Consider the following 12,500-nt stretch of genomic DNA (forward strand, 5'->3'; position numbering starts at 1 on the left):
CCCTAATGTACAGGAACCCCCACAGTGCTGATAATTCACTATTCACACAACCAGGCCGTTTATCATCACAAGAGGAGAGGAAAGGAGCAACAGAGAGAGGAGGGGGGGGGGGGGGAGGAGAAGGAGAAGGAGGAGGGAGGAGAGGAGGAGGAGGAGGAGGAGAGGAAATAGACATTTTGAAGAATTTTCTGCTCAGCTAATTCCACTACTCTGTCGGCTGAAGACTGGTATCTCCACTCTGAGCAATGGGCTAGTGACAGATCATTGTCACACACACACCATACACACACACACACCACACACACACACACACACACACACACACACACACACACACACACACAAACGCACAGCCTAAAGGCAATTCACACTGTATGAATGGTGCCTTTTCTCCTTCTGCAAACACAAACATCCCTGTAGATTTAGTCGTTTTTCTTTTTTTTCGTTTTCCTTTCCTGCTAAACCCAGCAGCTGTCACTTTATTCAACACACACAAGCCATACAAGCTCAAAGCAAACACACAACACACACACACACAACACACACACACACACACACACACAGTCAGATGAGGAGTGGCAGCTTGTAGATCTTCAACAGCTCGCCACAGCCACCCAAGTCCAGAGCCACATGGCACGACTCAGAGACGCGTGTCACGGAGGGGGTTGAGCACGTCCTCGAGCACGTCCTCTTGGCCTAGCGGTAGACGCTTGGGTTTTCCATGTGGGGGTGGGGGGGGGTGGGGGGGAGCTGGGGGTGGAGACCCGGGTTTGAACTGCACCAAACCCCACCCGCTCCGTCAAACACAAACTTCCCCCTCTGCCCCTGTGTCGACGGCTCGGGACGCCCCATTTTTCAACTGACAGCGGCGCTTTGATTAGAACCGAGCTGCTCCGGAGCGCTGGTGTAAAAGAAAAAATAACTGGGAGGCTATGGGAACAACGTGGAGAAGGAATGTATTTAGACAGTGTGTTTCAGCACCCGCCGTCCGCCGTTTCTCTCCGGCCCGCCTTCTACACACAAACCATCTGCTCGCAGTGTGTGTTAGCGAGGAGGAGGGTGTTCTGTGATAGATCCAAACACAGGCTGATGGGAGAGAGGGAGAGGGAGAGAAAGAGAGAGAGAGAGCGAGGGAGAGGGAGAGGGAGAGAGAGAGGAGGAGAGAGAGAGAGAGCGAGGGAGAGGGAGAGGGAGAGAGAGAGGAGGAGAGAGAGAGAGAGAGAGAGAGAGAGAGAGAGAGAGAGAGAGAGAGAGAGAGAGAGGGACAGAGAGAGGAGGGCAGTGGGAAACGCTAAAGGAAACGAGGAGAGGTTGGGAGGGGGAGGGGGGGGGTTGCACTAAAGCACATGCCAAACTGCTACAAGTTAATGAAAATAAACACTGCTAGCTAGTATATTAGACCCCCCATTCAATGTCTGGAAATTGTGGAGAGGGTCCACAATCACGTCTGTGTTTGGCAGCCCCCCCACCACATCAGGAGAAAGGCTCAACAATTCAACATAGAGAGAGAGAGACTATGATTTCGAAACATTAGCAACCTCGTCGGAAAATATGACAACTCGTTTCCTTAACCACAGAAACATACCATAATATTGGACCCTTTGTTCCTACAGTGTATTGCTGTTATCCGGAGTGACTGCAGGCGGGTTGCCGTCGGTGACAGTGACGGCTGTTTGAAGTGGGGAAGCCATTAGTTAATGGAGCGGGACAGACGGAGAGTGGGCCTGACCTGTGGAGAATTCCCCCCCGCTCCTCTCCTCTCCTCTATTCCCCTCTTTCCTCTCTCCCCTCCTCAGAGAGATTACAATCAAAGAGAATAGGATGGAAGGGGGGTACGGGGGGGCATAGGGAGAAGGGTGTCCCACCCCCTAGCTGTCAATCACAGAGCCTGACACACTGATACACATCGTCAGATTCACCTCAGGGGGTGCAGGCAGGCTTACTACACCCACCACCCAACACCACACACACACACACACACACACACACACACACACACGCAGGCCTTACTCTTTCATTTAGATGATGCGTCCTTACCCTCCTCCTCCTCCTACCCACTATGTCAGCCCTTTCATGGAAAGTCATGTCCCTGCCCATCAAAGCTGTGTGTGTGTGTGTGTGTATTTGTGTGTGTGTGTGTGTGTTTCTTTAGAGGTAGTATTGTGTCCCTACAGGCAGTGTAGGGTTGCACAGAGCTCTTGTTTCACAACCACACCCTCATGAGAGAGAGAGAGAGAGAGAGAGAGAGAGAGAGAGAGGGAGAGAGAGAGAGAGAGAGAGAGAGGGGGGGGGGGGGGGGGGGCGGACAGACAGACAAAGAGAGGCCAGGTCCAGTACATACATGTCTATCTGTCTCCCTGCCCCAGCCTTTTTCTCCTACTTCCATCTCAAAGTATCCCATTACGCAACCCATCAGCTTCCATCCCTTCTATTAGTGTCTGTGTAGCTGTACGCCAAGTGCGTGTGTTGCTCATGTACTGTAAGTGTGTGTGTGTGTGTGTGTGCACGCTTGTGTGTGTGTGTGTGTGTGTGTGTGTGTGTGTGCGTGTGAGCATATCAGTGAGAGTGTGTCAGTGAGGGTATTTATGGCCTAAGTGACTCATTACATCATCCCAAACAGGGCAAGACGACGTCTTGTGGTTAAAGTTTAAACCCTGGAACCGCCTGCATGTCTCTCAATGGGCCTCACCATCCAATTTGGTCAACAAGATCATCTATTCTTCTCCTACAAGTGGCCCTAAAAAGGAACTCTACTGGCCAATAACCTTAAGTGTACACGGGCTGTGACTTTCCCTTCACCTCAATAAAGAGCTCCGTGATCGAATCAACCGGCCGAGGTCAAGAGGACACATGTTCATTTCCCAGGGTGCTCTGGGCTCCCTACAGGCAGAGAAATATGCTGAGTGTCCTTCCTGACATTTATTGGATGAGAACTAGGTTATACATCTTTTTTTATCCTTCTTTTTCCTTCCCCCCCCCCCCCCCCCGTTCCTTTACGTTCAAACGCGGGGTCCGCTGGCCGCTCTGTGTGTGAGTGTGTGTGTGTGTGTGTGTGTGTGTGTGTGCCTGTGTGTGCGTGTACGTGTGTACGTGTGTGTGTGTGTGTGCATGTGTGTGTGTGAGTGTGTGTCCATGCCTGCGTGTGTGTCTTTCTGCTTACCAGGCAGTATCTCACCCCCGCGGTCACGCTTCAGGCACCAGCACACACTGCATCTGTCACTGTCTCTGCTGTGTCACTTCAGCTTTCCGTCCCCCCCCCCCCGTCCCCCGCCCCCCAAAAAAGAACAAGTCTTCCCTGTGAAGGACGGAGAGAGAGCCGAGACGACAACACCTCTCCCTTCCTGTTATCCCTGTACCTTCTATCACCCCCCCCCCTGCTCCCCATCACTCTACATCTCCCAAATCTCTATCCTGGTTCTGTCTTCAAACATTCCCTTGATACAGTACATGATCGTTCTCATTCTTCAGTATCTCTCCCTCGCCCCCATTTCCCCCCTCTTTCCAATGCACCCAGTGTCACCCTGTAAGCCCAGGCGTCAGAGGGAGGCTGCCGGAGGTAGACATCGGAGGACAGGTTCATTGTCATGCACGGAACGGAATGAGGAACGGTATCAAACGTTGATAGCACTTCCTCATTCTGTGCATTATAATGAGACCGTCCTCCGATTTCTGCCTCCGTCAGCCCCCTAGATGCACGCACGGATGCACGCACACACACACACACACACACACACACAGAAGCAAAACAAGCACACACACACACACGCACACATCGTCTTCCACTCTTTACGAGAGTTCCGCATCAGATCTTCTTCCTCTCCTCCTGTCAGAGAAGCGCAAGGCGGTAGGCTAATACAAAGAGCCGCTCCCGCAGAGCCATTCTACTGGGAGAGCTCTTTCATCCAATCTAAGGCCTCATAAATTACCACGACTCATTTGAAGATCTGATCAAAAAACCTCCGCCTCATTTGAGCAAAGCAGTAAAGGGCGCCCGTGACTTTCCCCTTAACCTAGCAGAGGACGGGAGGCAAGGAGGAATGGGGAGAAAAACGAGGCTAAATGCAGAGAGAGAGGTCCTATCTCTAACCAGCTCCACCTCTGACCAACATACAGGACCAGTATGCCAGAACCAGTATAGCAGTTCAATTGAATGGGGAAGTGTGGTACTGTACATCCGACTGTAGATCCTCCTCTACTCTCCATCTTTAAACCCATAACCCCCCCCCCCCACCCACAACCCTGCATGCCTGGTCTCTGAGCTGCCCCTAGGGAGGTAAGTGGTCAGTGGCGGACCACCCTATCCCTCGCTTGGTGACCAGGAAAGACAAAACACACGCACACACACACATGCACAGACACATGCACACACATACACACACATGCACACACGCACGCACACACACACACACACACACACATGCACACGCACGTGCACGTGCACACGTACACGCACACACACACACACACACACATCAGAGACAGAGCACAAGCACACAACGTATAGGAGGGGAAAAACAAAACAATTTCTTCGTTCTTCTAGCATGGTAACTGCCAATGGCCCCTGGCACTAGCATAGATTACTTTTACTTCCAATGACTGATGGATGGATAGATGATTCACTTACTTAGTCAAATGTATTTGTTGTAAGACAAATGTGTTTGTGCTAACTGCCAATGGCCCCCGGTCCTGGCAGAGATACTTTTTCCTACAACGACTGAAGGATAGATGATTCATTTAATTAGACAAATGTATTTGTTAGTAGGTCGCTTTGGATAAAGGCGTCTGCTAAATGCCAAAAATATAAATGTAAATGTAGGATAAACCAAGTGAACCCATGTGGGTTTTACAACAGTATAGCAGATTCTAGAGACTAGAGATGGCGAGTGTACCACACTCAACATAAGGCTAACACACAGTTGGTACGATACCAACTCATACAGGCCTGTTAGCAAGGTGGGGTCAAAAGGACTCCACTGCCTCTCCACCCTGCAGTCCCCCAACTCAACAGTACAAGACAGAGAAAACTCTGTTCTGCCACATATGGGTGACCCCCGCGACCCTCGTCTGACCCCCCTGCGTCAGCGCGACCCCTCCACGATGAATCAGGAGAACACAAGTCAGCCAGTCAGCCCTTCCTCTACAAATCCTACCCTGTGTTAGAACCTCAACTTTGAACCCACCGACACATCCCGAAATAATCTCTTCCCAGTCGGCACAGTGTGCCCACCCCCCCACCCCCCCCCACACACACACACACACCCCTCCCCCTCCTCAGAGTGGAGCGGTGGAGCGGCTCAGAGGAAGTGGGTGATAGATGGGGGACCTGAGGATGACTCCGGGCAGCCACAGAGTGCGAGGAGGCCAAGCCCGCTGTCGTTAATCCCTGTCACGGAGGGGGGGGGGGACGACAACCATCTCTACTCCTCCTCACGCCTCTGTACCCTCCTTTATCAGTGCTTCCCTCACTCCCCGATCGCTTTCCTTCCTGCCTGGTGCCAGTGCCCATTGTCCCATTGTCCCCCCCCCCCTCCTCCACACCCCCCCCCCTCCAAAGAGGACCACAAAGCATGTCAAGTCACTATGTTCTGACGCCCCTGACCTTTCACCTTTGCCCTCTGCCTCCTGCTCCCTGATTGACAGGCCTCATTCCACCCACCAAACCAACCCCCACCCCCCTTCAAGGCTCATAAAAACGAACACACTTTTGGTTGTGTGTATTTTGGGCATGCAGGATGACAGATTCCACACCATAGGGAGCACAATAGGGTGAAAGCACGCTTAATGCTTAACACCACACACCGTGTCTTTTACTGCCACAGTGGTGGTCAGCGAAATACGGGCAACACTGGCACCTGTTAGGAACACAGTCAGCCCCCTAGTCTACACCAGAGGACTGCTAGACACACAAACACACACTCCTACGCACACAGCTGTCACGGGTGACAGGTGGGTCGTATAGTGAATTTCCACACAAACCGTTTTCTTGGAGAGGGGTAGACTCTTCTACGAGGGTATGTCACAGTTATCTTTGCCTGAATAGATGAGACATTTCCAAGTGTCAGATTATTCAGCCTTAACTTCATCTTGCTATCTTCACCTCAAGCCCACTTCCACTCCTAATCTACATCAGCCATGCAACCATGCCTCAGATATTTACTACAAAAGTGGAAGGGAGAGACCACTTTGTTATTTTTTGCAATTCCAGATTGCCCCTTTAACACTAGAACAGCCATGAGGGGTCATTTGAGTAGAAAAAATATCTGTTATATCTTTGCACTCGATCAAATTTCAGAACCCTCCTTTCATGACTTTTCCTACATATGTGCGTTCTACCCCCCAGTATCCTTACATTTTCAAAATCACATCAGGATAAGCTAGTATAAAGCTATTTTGCTGTTTTTCTGTGTAGGAAGCAGGCAATTTACAAGCGGCCAACTAGTGGTCATTGTGTGTAAATAGCAGCTTGAGCATCGTAAAGAGGGGGTTGTTTGACTGGCTCTTTTAGTAGGTAAAAAAAAAAGGACACGGCTGTTCTAGTGTTAAGGAAGCAGGCATTCTGGGGTGAGCTTCTTCTTTTTCTTTCGGGAGATCAAGCCTTCCCTGTAATGGGACTAGCCTGTGCTAGCTATCAGAGAAAGCAGCGCTCAAAGTGTCAAAGTGGTGCCTGTCTTTCAAAAGCGGGAAGCAGGAGTGAGCCGTGTGTTCTAATATAATAATATATGCCAGTTAGCTAACGCTTTTATCCAAAGTGACTTACATTCCAGTGAGTGCATACCTGTGCCAGTATATTTAGTCCCTGCAGGAATGGAACCTACATCCTAATTTCGTTGCTAGCGCCTGACTCTTTTATGTTGTTGTTGCTAACATGAGTGCAGGCCCTTATCTAACGGCTGACGTACATCTGAAGATGATGTCGTTATTGGATTCTTCACATTTTAACATTGCCGCAAATAGCATTTGTGTGGAGATGAGGTGTGTGTGTGTGTGTGTGTGTGTGTGTGTGTGTGTGTGTGTGTGTGTGTGTGCGTGCGTGCGTGCGTGCGTGCGTGCGTGCGTGCGTGCGTGCGTGCGTGCGTGCGTGCGTGTGTGTGTTGCGAAGACATACTCATAGGTGTTAGTGTGCTGTCAGTTGCCGCTGGTATCAGATGTCAGAGATGTCACTTGGTATCACGATACTGCTTGGGTACCGTGGCATTTGGCCTGGTATCGTGGGTAACATGATGTTTAATTGTGTTGTGACAACAGTACAGTACACCCTGAACACTATTTGACACTCCACTGGGATGGTGGCAGCATACAGTAGGTTGTCATGGAGATGAGGTGGTTCTTGGGACGATATTATGGACGTGCCCAGAGCATGTTAAAGCATGCCGTGTCAAGTTCTACCTTCGTTTACCTCAGCCACTACTGGGTAAGAGTGGCAGGCAAGTGTACCGAGAGAGGGGAAGAAAGAAGGAGAGAGGGGGGATAAGAGGGTGAGAGAGAGTGAGGGGGGGGGGGTAGAGGGAGAAAGAGAGAGAGAGAGAGAGAGAGGAGAAGGAGGGGCAGCGGTGTACAGTATGTCCTCTCCCGTGATCCCTATAGCCTATTCCCTTGACTGTGGTCAGAGGACCACACAGAGAGCTCTGAATACGTCAGGGAAGGTCCATGTAATAAAGTTAATGAAAGGCAAATAGTCTGGCAAGTAAACAAATGATTTTCGCTGAGATTCTACGAGAGAGAGAGAGAGAGAGAGAGAGAGAGAGAGAGAGGGAGAGAGGGAGAGAGAGAGAGGGGGACAGAGAGAGAGAGAGACTCTAGAATGAGTTCAGGTTAGTGGAAGCTAAACGATGGCGTTGGTGGAGGTCAATGAGGGGGGCGGAGATAACAGCGAGCGAGATGGAGGTGGTGTGTGTGTGAGGAAAAGAGACTTTGCATGGAATTCTACAGCAGGTTTGCATGCAGGTCACCTGACCCGTCGTGCAAAGATCAAATGAGGTGCATACATGTGTAATTGGACTCACTGATGTTTCTATTAAGCGCTGGTTGCGGTAAATTAGCTTAGATGAAAAACACATTCCTACCACTCAATGGGAGGGGTTTCAGACACTAGGCATGTGTGAATGTGTGAATGTGTGTGAGAGAGTAAGGTTATGAGTGCATCGTGTGGGTGCGTGTGTGTGGGTGTGTGTGTGTGTGTGTGTGTGTCTTTGCAGCAGTGGGCACACATAAGCATCAGTGTGTGAGAAAGCCTCTGTGCGTGCGAGAGAAACATATTCTGCTGAAATAAAACACCCAAGACAAAACAGAGGCCTTATCTGACATCCTAAGAGTGCAGGATCGTACAATTTCTTGTTTGTCTTTATGTGGCTGTGACACATTAACTGTATAATGTGTTTTTTCAGCTGTTTAAGAGACTCCTTTGGTTCCTGGGTTAAAAGGGTAAAGGATCAGAATGAGAGGGGAACCGTCTAGCAGAGACGCTTAAGCCTCTTAGTGTAGGGTGAGGATCAGCTATCACCAACAGTTTACAATCAATTATCACTGAGACGATATGGGGAAGTGTGCAAACTGAGCACAAACAAAGCCTATTTTCTGTCTGTCATACGAAACCAGAGAAGGTCACATTAGCCTCTGTACCATTCTGCACTTACTGTACAAAATCCCATTACCAAATAAATCTATAATGTGCCGTATAACATCAAGACAGATACATAGAAAGGAAACTGAAAATATTTATGTATGTACCGGTATGTGTGTATATATGTATGTATGTAAGTAGGTAGGTAGGTAGTTAGGTAGGTAGTTGTTCCGATACCATTTTTTGATCCCGATACCGATACCGATACCTGCCCGTGCAGTACTTGCCGATACCGAGTACCGATCCGATACCACGGCGTTTGAAAAAACAAAACAAAAAAACATGTTTTTTGAGCTGCATACTCACTCACTTCGCTCCTTGCTGTGTCGACGGTGATAGGAGAGTAGGATCGACCATTCAAATGGTTTTGGATTCCCTGTCTTCTCCTCTATCCGGACACGTTGGAATTTTTACCGTAACCCACGGTACACCAAAGTTATTAACCCGCAAAGGGTGCCTCCTTGACCGTCTTTGCCCGTGAATAACACCGGTTATGGAGGTGGTACAAACACAATACTATTATTGCTAAATTCACCATCGGTATACGGTCATTTTGAGCCCTTAACCACCGCGCTGACACCCCGAGAAGATATACTTTTAACCTTAAACTCGATCAACCGGGAGTTCTACCGCTGCTGTTATCAGCACCACTTGCTGCTGGACGAAACTCCCGCTGTTAGCGGGGCGAGGGAATATTTCTACCCGAGTTTGGTATCGGGTGTTATTATTTGTTAGTACTCGCCGATACCGATACCAGCATTTTTGTGCGTATCGGTGGCCATGCCGATACTAGTATCGGTATCGGAACAACACTATTATGTATGTATGTAGGTATGTATGTATGTATGGATGTATGTATGTATGTATGCATGCATGTATGCATGTATGTACGTACCTATATATGTAACGTATGTAATGTATGTATGTATTTATGTACGACAGTACAGTATATGCTGTGAGTCCTGTTCGTACACGAGAACCCCCCTCCTGTTTTCTAAAGCATTAACAGGATCAGTCGCAGGTCTGGGGTCAGGTAGTGTGGAGAGGGTTGGAGTCGCCCTGTGTTTGTAGCCATAGATAAGCTCCCGCTAAACCTCCGTGACTGACGCTGGCCGACCCTGTCATCCAGCCAACAGTTGTTGAAACAAGGATTACTCTTACAGTCCCCGTAAGCAAGGACTAATAGAGGGGGGAGAAAAAGCCAAGCCCTTTTCGAGCGGCGTCCAAAACCGGAGCTGTTATTTCAGTTTGGGAAATGGGAGTCAGTCATAAGTGGGTTTTTTCCGTGATAGCAAAGGGCAGAACAAATACACTCTGGGGAGATTAGGGTTTCCTCTGGGGAGTTCAGGAGGGGCGTTCAAAAACGGAACACGGGAGGATCAAACAGGACATTCAATCCGTTTAGAGCCAAACAACCACTACTTCGAGGGTGCTTCATCACGTGCTGTCGACCAGGAGATATGTATTAAGGGGGACTTTTACTAGAGAGATAGCGTTTCACCTTGTTTGACCTTTGCACCTGAAAGGCTCGAAAATACAACAATGGTGATAAATGGATCAACAACAGATCAGCAGCCCCCCTCTGATAAATCCTACAGGCAGATTGTTGGACAGCTAAGCTCGGTGGAAGGTTCCAGCTGTCCAGTAAGGGATCCGCTGAATTATGAGTGTCATTGAGCCGTCTGACGGTACACTTTACCAAGGCTCGTGTGTAGCCTTGTAAACACTTGGCTTTTATTTATTTATTTATTTATTTTGGCTCAATCTGTTTTCCCAGCCTAGGGCCCCCAGGGGCCTCAGATGACCCACTAGACACAGGCCCTACTTAGGAGTTCAAAATGCCTGTGTCTCCCTGCTTGTCATCACATTTGACAATGTCACCATCGTCAAGCCTTCCAGAGAGCAGTACCTCATCGTCTATTTCGGATCTCGGCTCGTCATGGGCTAAGTCTGGGTTTCGGCTCCTGTGGTGAGCAACCTTGAATATTCTTTTTTTTTTTTAAAGACCGACCCAGGCAGCACAGCCAAGCTAATGAATGGCTGCTTGGTGTAGTGTAACTACCAGGTAGACTGACCTCAATGTTTTGAGACGGTCACGTCTGCCATGTACGTCCTTTGAAAGGAAAACAAATCGCGGTCCTCGACATGAGTGAGGACCTCGTCGCCCCCGAGCCGGCCGCGTGTCTGTGACCCCGCCCACACCCCAACAGGGAGAGAACAGCGGGTACTTACTGGCGACTTCCAGCGAGGCGTTGTGGCTGACGGCCTGGCCCAGGTAGTTGCGGGCCACACACACGTAGCTGCCGTCGTCAGGCTTGCTGCGGCGTCCGTGGACGATGCGCAGGAAGAAGAGGGAGCCGCTGGGCAGCAGCATGCGGTGGGAGCGAGGGTTGTCCCGGTCCGTCTCCACCCGCTCCCCGTCCTTGTACCACTCCACCGTGGGGGCGGGGCGGCCCTCCGCCTTGCAGTTGAGGGTGGCCGGCTCCCCCTTGGACACGATGAGGTCAGAGGGGTGCTCCACGATCCTGGGAGGGGAGTCATCCTGACGAAGACGGGAACCTAACAGGAGAGAGGAGGAGAGGAGAGGAGAGGAGGAGGGGGAGAGGAGAGGGTAGGAGGTGGGGAGGAGTGGAGAGGAGGTGGGGAAGAGAGGAGAGGAGAGGAGAGGAGGGGAGGGGAGGGGAGGAGAGGAGAGGAGCAGAGAGAAGAGGTTGAGAGAGGAGTCCCAAAATGGCGGAGGTGTGAGTCCTTTACAATGACACTGAACCTATTACAGCCCATGTGTGAAATCACTTTTAAAACATCCCATTGTCATATGGAGGCATTCTTCTCCCCCAACCAGCTTTAACACGACCCATGGAACACTCTGGTCCCTCCACTGCTGCTACACACACGCATGCATGCATGCACACACACACACACACACACACACACACACACACACACATACACACACACACACAGACACACACACACACCATGGCCTCTAAGAGCGCATGAACAGTATGTGAAGCACTGGCTTATTAGAGTCAGGGGAAATAAAAACTACACTGAAACCATATTCAGTACATACATCATACACACACACACACACACAGATAAAGTGATTCACCCCACATACACAAACACAACCATATATCATACACATACACACACACTCTCTCTTCAACATGATTATAAAATGCATGTATACCGATAGACCGCATGCCTACAGAGAGTTGTACCGAGACCCTAACGCACACATACACATACTGTATCAGCGCCAGCAGTTCTTCATTCCAGCCCAGTAATTAAGACACACTGCATTATCATTCCTGCGCCGGTGGTTGGAGTCGCTGTAATCCTGTTTCACATTATAATTAACACACATTGTCATGTGCCAGATCCAATGTTTCCCTTTTGTTTCAGGCCCGGCGTGGCCCGTGAGGAAATGCTAAGCAGTTAAGCAGTTGACACAGGAACACCCTATTACGGGCCTATCTTAGAAAACATGCATTTCCTTAAAACCTTGTATTGGGGAAAACAGAACCGTATAGCCGTGGGAGTGAAACTATCGGAGTACTTAATAAATAATCGTGTGAATATATTTTCTTTCTAAAAGTCTTTGTGTTCTTAAGTGTACAGTGTACACTGTTATCTCGGAACAGGGAGCCTCTAATGCAATTATCTATTCCGTTTGTAGTCATAATTTCATTTTCCAAGGCGCTCATTGACCAGAGGGGAGAGAGAGAGAGAGAGAGAGAGAGAGAGAGAGAGAGAGAGAGAAAGAGAGAGAGAGAGAGAGGAGAGACGACAGAAGAGAGAGTGAGAGAGTAGAGAGAGAGAGAGAGCGCGAGAGAGAGAGAGGGAGAGAGGGAGGAGAGACGACAGAAGAGAGAAG

General features: G+C 49.6%; 1 protein-coding gene across 1 annotated transcript in view; it reads right to left on the bottom strand.

Annotated features, from left to right (window-relative positions):
• The window catches only part of LOC308155856 (roundabout homolog 1-like), a gene marked incomplete at both ends in the record, with an annotated part of 150,638 nt that overhangs the window by 81,797 nt on the left and 56,341 nt on the right, over positions 1-12,500 (bottom strand). The window contains one exon of the mRNA XM_080529225.1: positions 10,853-11,179. Within this exon, the coding sequence (XP_080385351.1) occupies positions 10,853-11,179 (327 nt within the window). The remainder of the gene's footprint in view (positions 1-10,852; positions 11,180-12,500) is intronic.

Source organism: Nansenia antarctica (assembly GCF_963989245.1).
Source record: "Nansenia antarctica genome assembly, chromosome: 4".
Lineage (NCBI taxonomy): Eukaryota > Metazoa > Chordata > Actinopteri > Argentiniformes > Microstomatidae > Nansenia > Nansenia antarctica.